We start from the raw sequence: 22638 nt of genomic DNA on the forward strand, positions 1-22638 counted from the left end.
ATCTGCTTGCTTTTTAGTCCCATTGCTCATAGCACCATTTTGTTCTTTCTTCACAGATGGTTTCCATCTTTGATGGTGAGATAATTCTTGGAAGTAATAAAAAGTTGGAACTTATTTTAAAATCTAGCCTGGTAGTGTGTGTTTTCTTATTGGGAAGTTGATACCATTAATACTCAGAATAAGTTTTGATGTTCATTAATACCCATCACTTTTTATTTTCTACTATTCTTTTTTTTTGTTTTGTATCAAGTAAGGGTTTCTCTGTAGCTGTGAAGCCTCTCCTGGAACTCACTCTGTAGACCAGGCTGGCCTCGAACTCACAGAGATTTGTCTGCCTCTGCCTTCTGGGTGCTGGGATTAAAGGCGTGCGCCACCACCGCCTGGCTCTTAAACTTCTTTGATTAACTGTGAGCACACTGTTTATCTCCTCAGTCCCCCACTGAGTTTTGAGATTGTTTATTCTTCTTTTCAGTCCAAACTGTTCCCTCTACTGTGCTCTGTGAAGCCGACTTAGTGATCATATATTTTCTGAGTTTGTTCTTATCATGGAAAAATTTTATTTTTCCTTCAATTTTGATATATAGTTTTTCTAGGTATAATATTCTGGGTTGATAATTGCTTTTGTTTGTAATTTGGAATCCATCTTTTCAAACACATCTAAATTTAAAAACATTGTATCAAAATCTTAACTGTTTCCTTGAAGCTCTGTCTTATATGAGATTTGGTCTTTCTTCCTTGCAACTTTCAAGGCCTTTTTGTTTGTTGTTAGTGTTTGATTATAACACATGGTGCGCTATCAGTTTTCTGGTCCTGTCTGTTGGGTGATTTGTGGGCCTCATTTACCTGAATGGACCTCTCTATTGGGGAAAATTTCTTCTATGATTTAAAAAAAATATTTGCCTTGGAACTTGTCTTTTTTTTAATATAATTTTTTATTGAAAAAAAAATTTCCGCCTCCTCCCCGCCTCCCTTTTCCCTCCCCCTCCTCCCTCTCCTCTCCCCCTCCCCCCACTCCTCTCCCCCTCCCTCTCCAGTCTGAAGGGCAGTCAGGGTTCCCGGCCCTGTGGAAAGTCCAAAGTCCTCCCCGCTCCATCCTGGTCTAGGAAGGTGAACATCCAAACTGGCTAGGCTCCCACAAAGCCAGAACATGAAGTAGGATCAAAAACCAGTGCCATTGTCCTTGGCTTCTCAGCAGCCCTCATTGTCCGCCATATTCAGAGAGTCCAGTTTTATCCCATGCTTTTTCAGTCGCATTCCAGCTGGCCTTGGTGAGCTCACAATAGATCAGCCCCACTGTCTCCATGGGTGGGTGCACCCCTCATGGTCCTGACTTCTTTGCTCATATTTTCCCTCCTTCTGCTCCTCCTTGGGACATTGGGAGCTCAGTCCGGTGCTCCAGCGTGGGTCTCTGTCTCTATCTCCATCCATCTCCAGATGAAGGTTCTATGGTGATATGCAAGATATTCATCAGTATGGCAAAACAACTTTGGAATATCATCTTACACCTGTCAGAATGGCTAAAATCAAAAACACCAATGATAGCCTTTGCTGGAAAGGTTGTGGAGAAAGGGGTACCCTCATCCATTGCTGGTGGGAATGCAAACTTGTGCAACCACTTTGGAAAGCAGTGTGGCGGTTTCTCAGGAAATTCGGGATCAACCTACCCATGGACCCAGCAATGCCACTCTTGGGAATATACCCAAGAGATGCCCGATCATATGACAGGGGCATTTGTTCAACTATGTTCATAGCAGCATTGTTTGTAATAGCCAGAACCTGGAAACAACCTAGATGTCCTTCAATGGAAGAATGGATGAAGAAAGTGTGGAATATATACACATTAGAATACTACTCAGCGGTAAAAAAACAATGACTTCTCGAATTTTGCATGCAAATGGATGGAAATAGAAAACACTATCCTGAGTGAGGTAACCCAGACCCAAAAAGATGAACATGGGATGTACTCACTCATAATTGGTTTCTAGAGATAAATAAAGGTCAGTGAGTCTATAATTTGATTTCCTAAAGAAGCTAAATAAGAAGGTGATCCCAAAGAAAAACATATAGCTATCCTCCTGATTATGGGAAGTAGACAAGATTGCCGGGCAAAAAATGGGATCTTGGGGGTGGGGTGGGAAGGGGGTAAGGGGAGATGGGGAGAGAAAAGTGAGAAGGGGAGGTTGGGGGAAACTTGGGAAACGGGATAATTAGGATAAAGGAAGGTTGGATAGGGGAGCAGGGAAGCACATATCTTAATTAAGGGAGCCATCTTAGGGTTGGCAAGAGACTTGGTGCTAAAGGGGCTCCCAGGTGCCCAGGGCGATGTCCCCAGTTAGTTCCTGGGGCAGCTGAGGACAGAGAACCTGAAATGACCCTATCCTATAGCCATACTGATGAATATCTTGGAACTTGTCTTTATGCTCATAAGTTATAATTGGTCTTTTCATGGTACCTCCCATTCCCCGTATATTCTGTTTATAGATGTTTTTACTGTATCATTTCTTTGGTTGTGTGATCCAGTTTCTAGGCCCCAACAGTCTATCTTCTTTCTTTGTGTTCCACTTTTTTGGTGACACTTTCACCGAGCTTTTTATTAGCTCGGTGAAAATTGAATTTTTCATTTTCTGTTCCAGTTCAGTTTGGGTTTTCTGAAGTGCTCCAATTTTTTATTTAGATTTAATATTCATATCTTGGATTGTCCTATTTATTTCATTTACTTGTTTGTATTTTCTTGGATTTCAATAATTTTATTACTATCCTTTTCAAGTTTATTCGGGTGTTTGTGTTCTTTTTGCAGGCTTTGAACTCATTAAACATGTTCATAATTGTTTTGAATTTCGTGTCTTTCCTAAGCTGTTCTCGTTCTGGAATATTATAATGGGACTTGTGATGGAGAAGAGGGTATTGGTTTAATGGAACCATACTGTCTGTGTTTTTGTGATGGGACCCACACACCTGAATTTAGGATATTATTAAAATTGTAATTTAAATACTATTAAATCACTTCTCCACTTCCTTTTCCCTTTTCTAGCCCTTCTCATGCCCTTCCCCACTTCTTCTCAAATTGATGACCTTTCTGATTACACACACACACACACACACACACAGTCCTATGTTTCTTACAATCTTTCTACTCCCTCTTCCACAGTATTTCCTTAACCTTAGGTGAAAGAGTTGTATTGTGAATACGTTTTGGGACTGGGCTCTCTATGATCAGTTGTTCTCTCCATGATGACTAGTTGTAGCTTTTTGTAATGGTCTCCATGCAGGTTAGTTTACTTGCATATCTGTGGATATAACGTCTTTAGCTTTCCAGGGGCTAGGGGTGGGCTCAATGCTGTGCAGTCGGCTTCTTGGCTAGGGTAAGTGTTGAGGAAATTGAGATCAGGTGAATGTGTCCAGGGTGGGGCCAGGGTCTCTTATTGGGCTTGGAGCAAAAGTCTTAGAGATCTTGTGGACTAGCTGGAGTGCAGATGTCGGGAACTCTTACTGGCGTTGTGTTTGGGGCTGGAGTTGGAGGTACAACTAAATCATGAGAGTCTGAGATGGGCTAGGGAGGGGCCAGTGTTCACTGCTACTACAAGAATGTTAAAATCTTACAGCTCAACTTTATTAAATTGGAACTAAACCTTCATTGTTATAATATTTGACCTATAATGCAAGGCTTTGAGCTGATACCCAACCTAGAAGGTAATTAGTGGTCACGTGTACTTCAAAATGGAGGGCTTAGTCTTAATGTGTCTGTGGAGCTTTTGATTTATCCATTAAGTCAAGTTTTAAAATAATGTATAAATCCTTTATGTCTTTAGTGATTTAAATCTTACAGATGCTGAGGGAATTATGTTACAGTCCTGTGAGGAATTTGAATTCATGGGTTTTCACAGTAGTTTTATAAATATTGAAGTGATGTCATTAGACTCAGTCAACTCAGAACATGTGTTCTTGAACAAGAGAGGTGACTCAGCAGGTAAAGGTGCACACTAAGCCATTCCAATGCCCTGAGTTCAATCCCTGGAACCCACATAATGGAAGAAAAGAATGGACTTCCAAAGTCTTTCTCTGACCTCCATTTGTGCACAGTGGCAACTGCATTTTCACAGGAAAAAAAATAAAACAGAACAAAATGTAAAAGAGTATGTATTCTTTCATGAAATTAAACTTTCTTACCAGTAATTAATACCTCAATCTAAAATTTTTCTTTTGTGTTAAAAGATTCCCTCTTCTTCTTCTTCTTCTTCTTCTTCTTCTTCTTCTTCTTCTTCTTCTTCTTCTTCTTCTTCTTCTTCTTCTTCTTCTTCTTCTTCTTCTTNTCTTCTTCTTCTTCTTCTTCTTCTTCTTCTTCTTCTTCTTCTTCCTCCTCCTCCTCCTCCTTCTCCTTCTCCTTCTCCTCTCCTCCTCCTCTTTTTTACTCCTCCCTCCTCCTCCTTTCCCCTCTGCCTTCTTTTCTTTCTCTTCCTCCTCCTTCTTTTTTGATACTAATACGTCTATTCTAATTTATTTACTTTCTGGAAATAGTGATCAGGTATCCATTCTTTTACTTTAATCTATGTCTGACTCATATTTAAGCATAAAGCAGGAAAAATGATATTAAATCATAGATTCTAAACCATTTCTATGTGTTAGAGTTATCGGTACTTATAAATTCCATATTCCATACCTTTAAAACATATTATCTCTGTGTGTGTGTGCATTTATCTGAATTCAGGTTTCGACAGCTTTGCATGTCTCCCATGTGTTTCTTCTGCCTCTTTAGAAATTTTATTTTGGGGCGGAGGATGGTGTTCCATTGGTTGAGCATACACAAAGGCCTGGGTTTGGTATCCCATATCGCATAAACTGGCTATAGTGGTACATGCATGTAATTATAGTACTCAAGAAACAGAGGCAGGGGAATCAGGAGTTCAAGGTCATCTTTGGTTACATTGAGAGTTTAAGACCAGTGTGTTACCATTTTTTTCTTTATCCCTGCCTTTCTCCCATTCCCTTTTTCCTATTGGCTTTTTATCAATATATACTTGCTTTCTTTACATGGTAGCTACTGAAACATCTACATATAAATTTAATTTTAATATCTGGTTATCCAAGTGCACCATTTCCCTAAATCTACAAAAATCTCACAAAGTTTGAATTCTTGTTCTCTCAGCCTACATTCTAATATTGTCTAGTACTTTAGCTCTGTTGGTTGATCCCCTCAAGTAAAAAGATTGCTCAGTGTAACAGTTTGCTCAGATTTAACTATGTGGCTGCTATTTTCTCCATGAACCATTCATTTTATACTGCCGTTCTTCCCTGGTTTTTCTTTCTTATTGAAATACAGCTTTTTGATTCTTTAGTTGGGGGTCTAGTGACATTATACTCTCTAGCTTTTGTTCAACCCATGGTGTTGCACAATATTAAAGAATCTGTATGATAGCCCTGGAGTAAGACAGGTCTCAAACCCTGTCTTACCATTACTCTGGACCTTGGGAAATGCTTTAATATCTCTGGGACTTAGTGTTCCTTGTCAGGCCATGGTAAATGCTATCCTAGGACCCTTCTAGCTTTCATGTTCTGTGTGTGGGACAAAGTGAACAGAATGGGGTTGTCAAAGAGTATGGGTTACTGAGAAAATGAAGCGGTGGAATGCAAAGTGACCTCACAGTGCCCTTTCTGATTACAACATCCCAAATTTCCCCGAGAATCAGTGATTTACTTGCCATTCATAAAAGACATGCCTTCTATATGGCAGCTTCATAAACAGCCATCTCTGGGAGCCTGGGAGAGATGGCACTCACAGTTCTCAGATGTTTTACCATCCTTAGATACAAACCAGATGCTGGAGAGAGCAACTGAGGCCTGAGTGTCAGAGAGAAGGGGGAGGGGCTGCGCTCCCTGGCTTTGGTGACAGGGGTGGGGGGGTGTGGATTCAGGGGTGCTGTAGTTAACTTACACTTGAGGCCTAGCAGACTGGGTGTTTTGGTTTTCCTGTACATCTGCTATATGAAAAAGTGAACTTCCTCAATGATGGTCTTGGGTAATTTTCTCTTATTCTTAGAATATAACTGAGGACAAAATAATCACAGAACCATCAAACATGAGTAGGGGCAAAGTTTGAAAATGTGGTCACTCTTCCTTGTATCTGATTCTCCCATCCCTTTCTCATAGCGATTTGTACACGTTTACCCATTCAGCCCCAATATTATACCTGCATCCCTCAAGGTACCCAGCGAAGAGTGGATTGTGATTGTTTGAGAAATATTCAGAGTACACGTGGAGGAAACATGAGTTGTTGAATGAAGGCAGAGACCCTACCAATCCCACCTCAAAACTGGAACCAGTATAAAGGGGCCCCCTCACACACACACACTATCTGCAGAGTCCCGAGGGTGCTGAAGTGGTTTGAGAACATGACGTCAGAAGTTGAGCTCACCTGTGTTGATGGGGTGGGGGCTGCATGCTCTTGTGGCATCCTCACTCTCCCATGAAGCATTCCAATTCTCAGAGGACCATATTGTTGCAGGAGGTCCTTCCGCCCCTCCAACCAATAGCTGCTGTGATACCAGCCCATTGGGGCGTGGTCTCTCTCCCTTTAAAAAAGCGGCTATTTCCTCTGCTCACTCTCTTCACTTCCTGCTCCGCCGGAGACTAGACTCCCTTCCTGGTTGTGCAGATGGCTGTTGTCTGGGACGGTGATCTGTAAGTTTTCCCCTTTAAATAAATAACACCCTATTAATCATAACTCCAACTGGTGTGGCCTTGTTCGTGACTTACGCCTTCACCATATGGAGAGCAACCGGTGGAAAATAAAAGAATCATCGTACCTGGGCTTATGAGAAAAGGAGACAAAGATCTGACCCCCAAAGAATTCCACACATAGGCAAGGAAGTGGAATGAGAAGTTTATTGCATATCTAAATATAAAGTAGTTCTTTTACAGAAAGAAAAAAATGTGATTTTTGTATTTATTCTCATAGAGCACTGGGAAGACATGATCAAAACTTATAGAATGTAAATAAAAACATGATTTAATATAATTGAACAATGTGTAAATACAAAAGCAATTGCCCAAATCACAGTCTGATAACACAACTTCTCCCTTTCGTTAGGAACTACGTGTGCTGCTGTGGGGATGTCAGGGGTGGTTGATGAGGCAGGGCACCCATGCAGTTTGATTACCCTGTGGAAATACTGTGGTGCTGTCAGCATCACAAGAATGAAAAACATCCTATGCTGTACGCTTTTGTGTGGCTTCCCCTGTTGGAAATGTGGCTGCGGCTCCCAGCTGCTGCTGCTGGGGCTGTGGCTGCGATCAGCTAGGAGCAAGGGCCTGCTCCCAGCGGGCACACAGGGCACAAAGAAAGCTCAATGCTCTGCTCCCCTATCTTTGACCTGTACCATTAAACAGGACTTAGTTCTCACACACAGCTATCTCTCGTGGTCACGAGTCACAGGGACTCAAACCCAGAGCAAGGCCACGTTGGATCTGTCTCAGTTTGTCCAAAAAAGAGAACCTATGCATCTCAAAGACTTGATGACATCACACAGACATTTTGGCATTCTTTTCTAGCACTAAAATCTGATCACGTCAAAAAACAGAAAACCTACTAGTGTTGAAATTAACAGAAAAAAAAAAAGGATTGGCAATGGGAGAAATATTTTGGAGGGAAGTACTGCCCAACTCTCTTTGCAAAATCCTCTTGGCTCCAATCACGAGGCTATTAAAGCAGCAGGGCCATACTCCTGGAGCTGCCCCCCCCCAGGGCCCCATTGCTCCCTCTGCTCCTGTTTGGGTTGCTGGGCTCCTATATGGAAAGCGGAGTGGCTGATGACTATGTATCAAATGTATCTTCCACAGCTTGTCACCTTTACTATCACTTGGCGAAACTGCGTGGGAGTGGTGGCATTTCTTGGTAGCTTTGTGACCAAGAGGACGTCACTATGCGTCGTTTCAGAAAGGCTAAGTGGACACATCTTCCTGTCCTCAGAGGCGTATCGGCAGGAATGTGGAGCCAAGTGACTTAGAAGGAAAGGAAGCAACTTGGCAAGTGTGATCTGCCAGCTGGTTGAGTCAGACGACACATTGAGAACAATCTTTTTTGGAACCATGTCCTCCCTTCAACCCTTCTACAATCATACAGTCTCTCTATCCACCTCAGCATATTTACCTGGCTCCTCTCCTGTTGCCACCACTAGGCAGAAACTCACCCTTCCGGGCTATGTTGCGGCCTCATCACAAACACCTAGAGCTCCTCCGTCGCTGACGGAGCTCCAGGAACAAAAGCCCTCAAATAGCACAAGCGCTAGTATTCTTAGGAGCTGGAGGGAAAATGCTTCAAGGATCTGGCAGGGACACTTGGCCTCCGGAGCCTACATTCCCTATAGCCAAGACTTTTCTTTAGTTCTCTCTGTTAGCCCAAGAGAAACCTGCTGACACTCTAAACTTAGCAATACTTAAGTTTATCAACACACACATGACATATATTAATTGCCTATTTCTCCTCCTGACTAAATGTTTGTGAGCAAATTATTTCCACGGAGAACAAGTTCCTCAGCAGTCTGCCACGATTCCAGGCATGTAAGCGCAAAGAGGCTGTAGGAAGTGCCAGGGACTCTGTTTCGGTCCCTTTCATGGTAGCCACGGTGGCGGAGGTTGGAAATGAGCCAATTCCTCCCCTAGCTCAGCACCTACTCCTTCGGATGGTGTTTCCGAAGGCTGAACAGCGTGACTTCGGGTACCGTGTGTACATACATATGTAGGAATAACGTTTATGTTTCTCAGAATAGGCACTTTTTGAAGGCAGTACATCTAAAAGTAAAGTTAATAGAGCCTATATTTAGCACCCATATTCTCACTTTGCTGATGTGTGTGCTGAACAGAAGATCACAGATTTGAATCAGTCTCACAGAGGCCGGAGTCGGCAAATGGCTATATTCAGAGCTAGGGAAGTCTTGCCAACTCCACTGTAGCTGTTAGAAAGGCAGGCTCTGAGAAGGTGCGATCATTTTCTCAAAGGTGATGGCACAGAGGGAGAAAGGCCCGCGACAATGCCGTGAGAGAAGAGCCTGTGTGTGCAGCTCAGGCAAAATTACCATCCGCGGGCTCTGCCTTTGTGCCACAACTACTTGGTGGCACGGGCTTAGTACTTAGAGAGTTCAGTTCATAACTGCACACATCCCCATTTTAGCAGTAGAGGAAGAAAAGCCCTGAATCTGTTAGGGATGATAAAGGCGTAGATTCAGACAGCACCAAACCAAACCAGGCTATGTGCGGACCCAGAGCTCGGAGTTCCCTGCAGCGGTACAAACTTGGCTTCTAAGTGTAAGGTTTTGTGAAAGGCACATGATTTCACGAGGCAATCTTATTCATACTCAAGAAGCAGACAGTCAACGTGCCATGTTTAACTCTATTTTCCTCCTTGAAGTGTTTCCGGAAAGAGAGTGCACAACATGGCCAGGTGACAGTGGCTCAAGCCTTTAAGCCCAGCACTTGGGAGGCAGAGATAGGCAGATCTCTGTGAGTTCAAAGGCCAGCCTGGTCTACAGAACAAGTTCTAAGACAGGCTCCAAGGCTATAGAGAAATTCTGTCTCTAAATAAAAACAACAACAGCAACAACAAAAGAACAAACATACAGAAAAGAACAAAGAGTGAAAGACACAATTTTGATCCTCAGAGGGAACTATTCTACCTTTCATCAGTGAGGAGAGAGATCTTGGATAATTTGCTTATCAGGTGTCCCCAGTGACACAGTGGGAAGCAAAGGCTAGTCACTGAGAGGATTTCGCTACTACATTACTGAAAAACACTTATGCTAAGTTTCTGGAGCCTACATCTCCTCTGGGACCCATCTCAGTTCAGACTCTCTGCTTGAGGTAAAAGGAGGGTCCAGGCTAATTCAGTTTGCTACTGAGTGAATGAGGTCTATGGTACTAGGACTTTTGATGATGTAATCCCATACACCGATGATGTATTTGACACTCTTCTAGAAATCAAGAACACAAAAGATTACTATAGTGCACATATCACCCAAATATCAGTGTCAAATTTACTATTTGCTAGGCAAAATGAGACCATTCTCATGGTTGGTATTTAAATGATGAAAATCCCTTTCTTCCCAGTCTGTTCGAAGGAACAAAACACGTTAGGCAGACACCTCATAACCTGGCCAAGTTCCAAACCTTTAATTACTAAATGAGCATCATGGCTATCCAAAGGCAAAGAGGGATGAGGAGGAACTAGGATGTTTTTCTTTCATACGAGGCTCCCCTAAGAAAGAAAGCACAAGGTGGTCGAGAGAGGATGTAGATGTGCAAGCCAGCTCTGCCTAGTTCACATTTTCTGACTGAGAAACGGAATGAAATAGTTTGCTAAGCAAAGATATTCAGGTTTAACATTTACTCCTCGTGATGGAGGATGTGGGTTTACGAAAGCAGATATGAATTCCTACAACTCAATACGGAGGGAAACAGATGTTACGGGAAATGGCAACACAGTGCCTCAAGAATTCTGGTTCCTTAGTCTTTCCCTGGCAGAAACAGAGAGACTCAAGCAAGGCAGAGAAACAGCTCGCTTTCCACTCCTGCGTCAAATCGCTTTGACATATTTTAAAAGATAAATAGATCCACACAAGATTTAAGTAGCTTTCTGTTTTCCTTTTTGGCAGCTATGGAAATGGGTCAGGTCTATAGGAATTTATTAATTCCCTGGCCTGAAGAGTTGAAATGTTTAAAATAAGATTTTTTTTTTTTTGAGAATCAGCTTTCTTGGTGAAGACCTGTGTGTGTGTGTGTGTGTGTGTGTGTGTGTGTGTGTGTGTGTTTCAAAGACAATTGTGCTTTCTCTACATCTTTGGAACTATATTATATAGGGTGGAAGAAGGGAAAATTTCATCCCTCCCTTTTCCCTTTCTTTACATTATATGAAGGCAAATCAGGATTTGTGGCTGATTCGTGAAGGTATCTCAGGAGTATTTTCATGAAGGAACAACCTTATGCCTTCACCCCTTTACTGCCCCTTTGTCTAATGAGACGGGTCAGCTCTACAGGGGCAAGTCTCTCCTCGGAAACTCATCTGGGAATTCTGAGAAGAGCTCAAAAGGTTTAATTAACCTATAGTTTGGGTGGGCTCCCCATCTGTGCCAGAGGAAATCCTTCCCAATCTACTGGCCATAAAATCCATCAAAGCTCTCAGAGAGTTAAGGCACCTTTCCCGCCTGGGGCTGTGAGTGCTCAGGCAATGACGCCAACCTTCTGGTCCTCTCTGTGCCCTCTATCTCCCCTGTGGAAAGATTGGGAAAGGCAGAGAGGCTATCTGCTGCTTAACTTGCCTCTTCCTAATCTCAGAGAACAGGCAGATGAGCGGCTGGATGGAGCAGAGACTTCTGGGAGGAAAATGTCGAATTTACAAACTAGGGCGTTTGAAAGGCTTTCTAGATTTAGTGCAGATGTCCTGTGGAGAAAGGATATTTTAATTGATCGGTGGGTTTCCACTTGTAGCACATAACCAGAAGGTAGACAAGACAGAAAAAAGAAAGCCCTGACTGCACATGGGATGAACAGCTTCTCAGTGAGTCAGCCACAAAAGGGTATTTTTTGTTGTTGTTGTTGTTAGCTGTGATGTGGGCCGACTTGCAGAAGATACCTGGGGTCCTCCAAGTAAGACTGTTGTTAAACATAGTGCTAAGCTCCCTGTGATGAGGGTATACTAATTACAAACATCCCACAGCCTAAGAGGTACCGCCTATCAAATGAAGAAGGCTAAATTTCAGAAAGGCCATTCACTCAATAGCACTGGCTTAGGCATTTCAAGGCCTTTTGGCCATGGGTTTATTGGATCAAAAATTCCTGTTCTGTCAGCATACTCTTGGCAGGCTCTACATAAACGTGAACAGAGAGACTAGTGTGTGTGTGTGTGTGTGTGTGTGTGTGTGTGTTTTAACTTATAGCAGCTTCTGCCTCTGTGGGATGTACAAGCCCACGGGACGGAGGGCTTTCCTAAAACTCAGGTCACCTCTGCACACCACCGTACGTAAACGGCATGGTCTCAGTTGATATGCTGAACCTGACAGGCCCAGAGAGCTTTGTGGTTAATGGAAACCAATGCCCTCTGGGGAAATTTGCTGCACTGTGCTTTCTGCACAGCCATTTGCTCCCACAGGCTCCCTCCCAGTGCTGGTCACAAAGACCCAGGGCTTCCCACAAGATGACAGAGACACGCGCAAGCTCTTCATGGTGCGCAACACTGTAACACACATGTGCACCCGCCACGGATACCCAAATGGCCCCTGTGAATTTCCGTGGCTATTTTTCAACAGGGCCTTCAGTAACCTGTGAGATGTGCGGAACAAGGGCTGGGTGAATGCCCAGATCTCACCCTTACCAGCTCTATTGCTTCTGGCAAGACACTTAATGATTCTGAACCTCAGCTTTCTCTTCTAGGACAAGGCTATTAATAACCATCTTCCCAGGGCTGTTCTACGTGTGAACGCAGTTTGTAAGCTCTCTCAGGAATTTCATTATTTTACAGCTCAGAAATTCACCCATAGGTGCTACCTACCCAGGGGCGGATAGCAGGCTCTTGCTACAGGGCTCTCAGATTCAGATGTAGAGGAGACACAAGCCTGCCCTTCCTAAGACTAATGATTGCTAGCTAAACTGTAACCCAGGGCAACGGCGAGAGAATTTATATGTTTTTACATAAAAAGCAGAACCAGACATTCCTATCCTTAGGGATGGTGGGCTTCTGTGCTGAAGAACTGATCAGAAGTGGTGAGTTTTCATCAGTACCACCACATTTTCCTTTAGATGTTTTCTTTCTGCGAGCGGGAGGTTACACAGTGAGGTTTCCCTTCCTTTTTAAGGTCATTATCAATGGGTCAGATAAATGGAGCAAACTGTTCACGGACAGTTACGAAGGGAGGACACGAAGCTACCTGACCGCTGTCAGAACAGCGGTGTTTCCTGAATAGAAAAGACAGCTGACGGAACTCACACAACATCTAACCTGTGATTGTCAGAAATCATTTCGGCTGGTTTTGTGACTGTGTAAAGCATTTCTACTCCTCAGCTAAAAACGGAAGTTGTTTTTAAAAATAATACATGACTGAAAAACAAAACAAATACAGTGGAGGTAAAAACGAGGGGAAAGCCGGCATTTTATTATGTTTTGTAGGTTTGTTTTATGGACCAAGGAAACATAAGCCCTGAGACTGGTTCTCTTTTAATGACAAGGACAGCTGGTACAAAGGGACTTCCTCCCCGGGTGATGGGTTCCTTGACACAGGCACTACTTAAGCAAACCTCACTGTGCAGCATGGAGTCCATGATAGAATGGGAACGCCAAGTGCAACAGATGGCTGGGAGCCCTAATTGTGTTCCCAAAAGAAAAGTAGACAAGGCCTACTTGTTCCTTTTGGAGGGCTCAAAAGACAGGCACACGGCAAGAGCTGAGGATGTAGCGTGCTTCAATAAGAGTAAGAGTGTGCTTGTTGCAACAAAGACCACAGGAAGCTGTTTCCTATCCCTGCCGTATGGGCTGGGTGTATCTTGCCAACCATCCCCCTCCTCCAACTATAATGCTGATTGGAGGGGATTAGCAGTTGTGTTTTCTTTGATGCCTTTCCTCCTTCACTGAGCCTGAAGATATAAAAGCTTCTCCTGCTGTGATTAAGACTCCAGAATCCATGCATCATAGCCAATGCATCTATGCAGGAAGAAGCCTATGCTGTCCGGCTGCGTCTTAAGGACTCTTCCTCCAACTTCCCAATGAAGCCAGTAGGTCAGCCTAGGGTGTCCTCACATGTCGTCCCCGAACTCCCACAGAGGCCACTGTGAGGAACTAGTCTTTCCCAGGCCACACGCCTTTCTAGGAAGAAATATAGACTGACATCATTTGATCTTATTGCAGTCAGCCTGACTCTCAGAGTTAGTAAACAGTGATCATTAAACCAAGATCAGTTAAGGAATAAGGACATTAAGAGGAAAAACAGGATAAATTGATCACAAAGGGAAGCTGCTTGCTTGAGACACAGATGTTAGAAATAAATGGAAGAGTTTCAAAATCAAAGACTAGAATTGATGCAGACCTTACCAAGTGTCAAGAAGCTTTTTCTCTATCCTTCATGGAAACACAGACAAGTGAGATCCTTGAGAAGACAGGCATAAAGGAAAAGGACACGAGACACTTTATGTCTTGCCAGACAGCAGGACTCTTACGGATGGAATCTCCCTTAGCTCACTTCCTGTCTTCTCAATGACTCTGATTCTGTCAGCATCAAAAGCAACAGTGAGACAAGCTAAACAAACAAACCAACCAGCACAGAAAATAAGAGGTCTGTTTTGTACACTTGGCCCCACCATTACAGGGGACTTCCTTTCCAGGGAGGTCATTGTTTACCTTTGAAGGATTCCTATTCCTTTTCCTTTACACCCCAAGAAAAGTGCTTTCTCCCACCCCGACGGACAGCCATGGCTGAGTCACAGAATGGCTGGAAACAGAATTAGGAAACATTGGGGGTAATGTGGACACTGGTGGCAGGAGGGTGACAGGCACTGTCCCTGCCAATCAATGAGAAGCTGAAGGACTCGGTGAGTCAAACCACAGAGAGGAGGGGAAAAGTCTGGAATCTACAATGATTTTATGTGGTTTTCCAACTAGGCTGGGTTGCTCTGAGTAGTATTCCACACTGGCCGTACCCAGGAATAAATGTTATGGTCTCGGGCATGAAAGCAAGAGGATGCAGATCTTTATAAGGATGCTGACACTGCTCACCCAGGCACAGCATCCGAGTGTCTGTGTTCCATAAGACCCCCCCCCACCCCCAGCGTTCGTGTAGAGCACGGGGTGACATGATGACATCTGTATTCTTGGCAGAACATTCTGCTTCTCGGATTGAGAACTGAATTTAGAAGTTCTGTTCAAAGATAAGTTCATAGAGTGCATTTGTGGCCATTTAAACAATATTCAACTGGAGCACAGAAGATGGCTATCAGAGTTTGATAAAGGAAGTTTTAGCTTGCCTCTAAGTGGATGGGCATCTTGGAAAACTTAACTTAGCCATTCACTCTAAATATTATAAAAGAATTTTAATATTCGTAGCATGTTAATTTTTAACAAATGCTAGCAGCAGAGATACTTACCATTCTGCTTAGATACTGCTATAAAAGAAACAACAATCAGAAGAAGCAAAGAGCAAAGATTGGAGCATTTTCTTTCAATCACGTGGATAAAAGTGTGTCTTTTACATAGCTCTCCACAATTAGTCATCTGCATGGTGGCTAACTAAAATATTGTCTCAAATTTTTGCATAAGGAAGGAAAAATTAGAACAGAAAAGTAAATTAGTATCTTTCTCCTCTGTGCTAAGGGGAAATATGCCTGCAAAACAATCTACATTCTAAGGAAAATCCTAGTGTTAAACTATCCCTTGCAAATAGAGTCAATTATTATTATTTAATATGGACCATGGGCTAAGCGCTGCAATGTTCAAAGTTAGTAGCTTCCCCTTGCCACAAGGAAAATTATCAAGTTCATTTCAAAGGGACAACATGATGTTCTACCACTAAAAATACAAGTATTTCGTGGTCAAAATGTGCTTGTTTTAAAAAGAAATCCCGGTCTAGCTTTAGAAAGATCTCTTTGCATACAAATGAGTGAAAACACTGGGTCGGTTTTAAAGGACTCTACTACCAAAGTCCTCGATAAGGACTGATTAAATTACAGTGGAAAGACGGCAGCTCCCTCTAGGAACAGACGCAACTGAAAGAGTAGGCACCCGTAAAACAAGTTTTGTCTGGATGGTAAGCATATGTTCTGGTAGCCTTTCTCCTTTAATGCAATTGTAATGTTATAGTATCCTAACTAACGAGACGGGCCAAATAGGGCAGCAATAGTAGGTACAATGGAAAGAAGGAATAAGTGGAGGGAGGGAGGTAAGAAAGGATAGAAGAGGAGAAAGCAAGGCCTAAACAATTGCATTAATCACAGTAGCTTTGGCCAGGTTGATTGTAAAAGATCTGACATATACAGCTATGCTAACTAAACCTACCGCACCACAAGCACGTCCATTCCAATATCAGTCAACTAAATCACTTGTCTGGAAATATTCATGGTTGTCCCACAATTATAACTTGCTCAATAATCAAGACTGCTCCTTATTAATTCAAACAAACAATCCAATTTAAAGGTGTGTGTGGTGAATGGGTATTATTATCCTAGCAAAACAAGAGGAAGATCCAATCACAAGCACTTAGGACGCCCAACATAGCCCCTTGGCAGGGAGCATGCTCTCACAGACACCCTTGAGGTCCCTCCAAATGGAAGACAGTACACTAAGACGGAACTGCTCCAGTTCTCTCTCTCCTTTCACCCCCGCCTCGTGTCTGTATGTGATATCGTCAATCTCTGGGATTTAGTATTTCTATACTGAGCAACGGTCATAGTAGTGTAAACAGATTATTTAAGAATAAGGCACACTTATGGGTGGCTTCTGATTGTCTCTCACGAAAGTGCACCCGAAGAGCCATCCCAGGACAGGACTCAAGGCACATTTTGCAGAGGTATCTTTTTCGGTTGCTGGTTGTCTACAGATGGCTGAAGCAGGGGTATGGAACATGCTGTCATATTTCATTCATAACACACATGTACTGTAGCTCGAGGCAACAGATGGACAATCACTTGTTTAAACTACAAATGTGAAATACTAAGGTAGAATGGCAATATTTCTAGACATGTATATATAAAAAAATATGCCTTTCCAAGCCAAGAGGGATGGTGAGAGGCTGGGAGGTGGCATCAGTGTTTCCCTGATCTCCTTAGCAGCTGCCATAATTTGCCCAACACCCTTCAAAACTTGATAATGGAAAGATCAGGGGGCAACCGACACAGAGCTGACAGGAGAAGCCCAAACTGTATCAAATAGAAATAACACTGTTCTTCCCGACTGGTTCACATTAATAGGATTTGTAGTAAGTAGGAAGATGGTTGACAGTTATGTTGGCGGAGGCCTGTCTCTGGTGAACCAACGTTCTATTGCAGCCACATACAAAGTGTGTTCCCCCTCCCCTGGACCCAAATACAAAATAGCTGTTCATCGTCATTAAGGCCCGTATGTTTTTAACAGCCCACCATAGACATATCTGCAGATTTTCCCATAGAAAACAATTAGTGTTTTTAAGTTCATTTCATTAATCAGCATATAACCCATGTTGTCATTTTGATCAGAGAAGTCATTCCAACAGGGACAACAATGTGCTGGTGACAGGGGGAAAAAAACCCACATCTTTGAGCTGCAGAAATGGCAATATTTCATTAACGTGGAGGCCTTGAGTTAGGACTTGTGGTGACTTATTTATGACTTTTAAAGACCGATTTTGTTTGCCCAGCTCCATATTGAGCCAGTCTGAGATGGGATTCCAAACAGTTGCAAAATCTTGTTCTGGATGGGGAGCTTAGCTATGGGAGAGCACTTGTCTGTTTCATGCAAGGCTTAGAGAGCCATCCCCACCACTCTAGAAATAGAATCTTATTTTGAAATGTTCTCTGCAGAGCCCATGACAGTGGGTCTTTTTTCCCCCTGTCCTACGTATCACACTTTATAAAGAAGAACCAAGTGTTTGTGCTCTCGATATTTAAACAATTCAGATAGCATTTTACAAGTTTTCAGTTACAGACATATTTTTTCTATTTATGTATTTAAATCATAGTAAGGCAATATATCAAAAGACAGTGTGTATAATCATTAAAGTAATACGATCTTTATATCTCTACAGTAGGCAAAACTTTACGTAGCTAACAGAGTAACGAGTAGAATGACTTGGTATTGCTGAAATCAAATGCAGAGTAAAGAAAATATGAAAGCAAGGCAAAATCATATATTAAAGAAATTGAAGAATGAAGTTGTAGGATCCTTTACAATGTTAGACCTTGTGAAAGAAAAATATCTAATTCTAAATATTTCTGTATATGTGTATGTGCACGTTTGTTATTATAAAAGTATATGTCTATATTAAAAAGAAATTCACTTTAAAACTCTTTGGTAAAGCTACTCTGAGGTTACATGGTGAGAAGGCACGGGGATGGCTGTAAGCATGCAGAGCTGCGTCCTCAGACCTCAGGGGAGAAACGGTGGTGGCAATCCCTGCAACTCTTGCATGCAAGCATCTGGTTCGGGAAGTAGTTAAATGTAATACACACATGATGTTATTGCTCTATAGTATAAATAGTACATAAATTCTTCCTCTGGTGTCTAAACTTATAGCAATATTACTGCATTTCTAGACATAATTTCTGCCCTCGTTAAACTAGACCCTACTTTTGGCATCAAGACAGTTTCCTGAATTTCACGTTGAAGATTTTGGTCAGTTCAAGCGGACTGTATTGCCACCTTGACTGTCCGACAGTCAGAGTTCTCCAAGGTCAATGGCACAGCTGAGCCTCTGAATTGGAACACAGGGATTCAGGGATAGAGCCACCACCCACCATATCCTGAAATCCACAAGCTGCCCTCCGTGCATCTCCAGAGAAGAGAAGCAGGTAAGAGCAGGCAGTAGAGGGTACCCCCTGAAATCCAGCTTTAGGGGTTCTAGCATGCAAACTGCTTAGCGAAGAAAGTTAAAGAAGCCCCACATTGACCCAGACAAGCTGAGTGACAAAAGCTTAAGGGTTTCTTTTAATCACTTTTCTGATGACTTCTATTCAAGTAAAATCAACTTTATAAAGAATTCCTGAGGCATGCATGGGTTTGCAATTTGAAACATGCACAAGCAATTAAAAATTTTTTGGCTCTAAATGTTAAAATTAAAACTGTCAGACTAGAAGATCATCATGTCATAAAGATTTAAAAAAAAATAAAAAGACACAGAAGGGCCGGGGATGCAGGAGTGGGATGGTGCTTGCCAACACTTGAGGCCCCAGCTCAACTCCCAGCACCGACCGCATAAAGAAATATAAAGGTATATTGGGATTTAAGGCGGCTATATTTCTCTATGTCTAGGACTGGGTGTTAGCTACAGAGGGATTCATTATATTATTATTTATACCCTTCTGTATATTTAAAGTATTCCATAATTTAAAGTATATATTTGTAGAAGATTTAAAGAAAGGATTGGGAAATCTCGTCCCAAGATAGAGAACCGTGAGTTCACAAAATGGCCAGCTGCTATTGCTAAGCGAAGTGTCTCCTCTCCACCGAGCAAACTGGCTCCAGTTGGCAAGCAAGCGTTTCGCTGGCTAATAAGAGTTCGCATAAAGACTCTAGTCAGGCATTCTGCATATTTTTAGCTCAGGAAGACAATTTTGTTTTCAGGGATTGTCTTTGAAAGTGTGGTGTAAATGTCACGCTGAAGATAGGAAAATGTCTCCTGCAATATGTACTTGAGCTACAGAAGGATTGTCAGAATAATAAAACTCTGGTTTCGCAATCTTTGCCCAGCTTTTCCTTCTCTTTTCAAAGAAGAGGAAACATGGTTATGTAACTTCGTTTTATGGGTCCAAATTTGCAGTTTTCAAAAAAAAATAGATTTGGGTTATTATAAAAATGAAAGAAAGAGAAGAATTTGATTCCTCTTAATACATATCTCTCTGTAGATAAATGTTAATTGTAGTAACCATGCGTGTGTGGTAGGGGAAAATTCACAGTCCTTGTAAGATGAAGTGTCAGACAGAATTGGAAATGTACCAAAAGCAAGTCTGTCTGTCTGTCTTATGTCCAGATAGCATGGAGACGAAAAGCTCAAGGTAGAATTGTTGAAAATAAACTGGGCTTTTCAAACGCTTTGAAATTGCTTTCAAGCGGTCCTTTGGCTAGCATTTCCCATGTGGTCTCTTTAACTCAGTAGTGAATGGTGGTTCTATCACATTTTAGATATCGGCTAAAAAATGCCTTCAAATGAGCATCGACCACTGGGCACTGCACATCTTGAATTTGGATAATGGCAAAGTAAATTTGGGCTCCTGTAAATTTATGTATTTTTTTCAAGTACATTCTTTATAGCCTAGCAGAAGAATGTGCACTCCCCCCACATTTATTTTTACCAGGAGACACGAGTGGTACAGTGCCATGGGGAAATCCACCTTTCCAACTCTTGGCAACAGAACGGCTTGATTTCCGTGGCCATGGCCAGAGGGAAAGGGGACAGCAGGAGACGTCAAGCTAAAGGCACCTGCAGGCTGGCATATCCACCCAGGATACATCATGTGACAGCAAATACCACACTAAAAACCTATTCAGCCACATGGAAAGTGAGACAAACACGGGGATTAAAAGTTACAGGAATGCAGAAGTGAATGGGACGGAGCCTAATCTGTGCAAAAATGTGGAGGTCCTTACAACAAAGGCTCATCAAGGCCTTGCATGATTAAATGTGAAATGTGTATTTGGTAGGAACTTAAACAAATCTCATCCTGTATGTGCTTCTAAAGAAAAGGTTAACAGCAGATGAAGAACAGAGACCATCCCAGGGGTTGAGAGCTTTGCCTCTATTTTTCTATTTCTTCTCTTCTCTTTGTCTTGTGTTTCGTTCTCGGTGCCGCACGCTTGGCGGCGAAGCGGGCAACCGACTCTACAGGTCAGTGCTTGCCTTGGCGGTCAATACCCTGATGCGGGCGGAGTTGCAGGTCTTGCAGAGGATGTGTCCATCCAAAGGGTAGCAGCCTTGGTTGTCTCCTTCAGACAGAAGACCACCACAATCCTAGAGAAACGGAGGCAGAAGGGATGGGAGTGAAACTGTGAGGCACGGGCACAAGTCCAGCTTCCTGAGCCATCTTGACAAGGCTTCCATCTTGTGCCCGCTGTCCTGCACCCTTAGTACGTGACATAGCAGATCGTGAAGGACACTGATTTAGAGGTTAATCACATAAGGGCAAATGAAAGCCAGGAGTGTTGGTGCATGCCTCTGATCTCAGCATGCAGGAAGTAGAGGCACAGGGCCCTCTGTGAGGTTGAGGCCAGCCTGGTCTACATAGCAAGTTTTAGGCCAGCAAGGACTATAGAGACTCAATGTCCAAACAAAATAAGCAAATTCAAATAGTGTAAAATGACTTTTCTAGTCACTGAATACAAAAACATAGTACAAGGAGGCAAGAGTCTCTAGCTCTCGGCTCCCAGGGGTTAATATGCTCTCCTTAACAACAGCAAGGAAAAGCATGGTCCCTAGTGCACACTACCCTTCATCAAAAGAATGAACAGGGGCAAGAATGGGAGTTTATTATTGCTACTTAAATCAAAGAAAGGTGATTTCTGTCATGTAGCAAGGCTACCAATGACTTTTGCATTGTTTACTCAATTGTAGCAAGGGCACAAAAATGCGAGGGCTGGGAGGACTAAGACTTCGTCATACTTTCCAAAAGGGCTAGCACAGTGGAGAGGGACAGATCACATAACCGGAGACAAGCTCCCCGGGTGCCACTGTTACGTTTGTCACTGTCTGTACAGGCTACACACAAGACTGAACGCCATTGCGAAAATAATTAAGGCAATTTGTGCCTTATCAAGCTTTTGGGACAGCCAAAGTTGAGAAGGGATATGAACATACTTTGTACCAAACGCAGGGTCGCCTATGTTCAAAGGATCGCGCTAGTGTTGCTACCGGGGAAGGTCCACTCTGTAAAGCATCAGGTAGCACTGGATGGCAGTCCTGGCCTTTAGAAGCAACGTGGGTTTGCTTGGAAAATCAACAGAGTCCTACTTAGCACTATGTGCCCAGTTCACTTTAGAAGTTGTCGTCACAGGCCACGACTGCTGCAAAGCTGCTGGCTCTGCTCTCCAAGAGGAGCGAGGAGATGAATGAAGCCATGACTACAGCTGACAAAGAATAAACTCCTGGTATAAACAGGGCTGACCCAAAGGACCGTAGCAGACACAGTTGTGATCCACAGGAAGTTTGGCTTTGCCAAAAAGAACCAGTGATGTATTGGACTGTGAGATGTCTGCAGGAACTGAGTAATGGAACTAAACAAAAGAATGATTTCAACTCACAATGACATCATTCATAGATGGCAGTTTTAAGTCTCTCTGTGTGTGTGTCTATGTGTGTGTGTGTTGGGAGGGGGGCTCTTGGAGCTTCGGTATCCACTATCAAATGTCCTCTAAAAGATCTCTATATTCAGTGGCCTCATCACAGGGGCACTGGAAAGATGACAGCTGAACACTAATGTTCTCGTTTCCTCCCTGGTCTTAGATCTCACATTAGTTATAGTATTTCTTCGTGTTAAGCTTGGAGAGGGGCATATAACCTGGGCTTTATGGAGGAACAGAGCACAGTGCAAAAACAGGCGGCCAGTTAAAGACAAGGAGGTGAATGGAGTGGACAGATTCTCTGGGGGCCTCAGAGCCTTGACATTTCACAACCTTGGGCATCATTCTGTTGGGCTGTGAGGACAAGGGAACGAATGAGGAAGCCTGCATCCCACACAGATAGGAGAAGGGCTGGAAAGGGCTGTATCCATAAGAGCTAGTAATGACAGAGAAAACTGGAAGGAGGGGCCTGGGTAGCTCACAGAAGACGGTAAAATATTTTCAAACCACCTTCTCAATGTAGTGTCCTTTAAGACTCAAATGAAGGGAAGGACCTCTGCCCTTTGCTGTATTATGGCTGCACATCCCCCCACAGTGTTAGCTAAGCCCCTCTTCTCACTTCTAGGCTGATTCTGGGTCTGGCTTATGGA

At 42.9% G+C, this 22638-nt stretch overlaps 1 protein-coding gene across 22 annotated transcripts in view; it reads right to left on the reverse strand.

Annotated features, from left to right (window-relative positions):
- Positions 1–6865: 6865 nt before the first annotated feature.
- Positions 6866–22638, reverse strand: part of Lpp (LIM domain containing preferred translocation partner in lipoma) — a 617771-nt gene continuing 601998 nt past the window's right edge. For all 22 annotated transcript variants that reach the window (XM_050160008.1, XM_050160000.1, XM_050159989.1 and 19 more), the window contains one exon: positions 6866–20663. In XM_050160008.1, the coding sequence (XP_050015965.1) occupies positions 20535–20663 (129 nt within the window). In that variant the 3' untranslated portion in view covers positions 6866–20534. The remainder of the gene's footprint in view (positions 20664–22638) is intronic.

Source organism: Alexandromys fortis, unplaced genomic scaffold, assembly GCF_014885135.2.
Source record: "Alexandromys fortis isolate MF-2015 unplaced genomic scaffold, M_Fortis_MF-2015_v1.1 scaffold_100_3062768_6864082, whole genome shotgun sequence".
Classification (NCBI taxonomy): domain Eukaryota; kingdom Metazoa; phylum Chordata; class Mammalia; order Rodentia; family Cricetidae; genus Alexandromys; species Alexandromys fortis.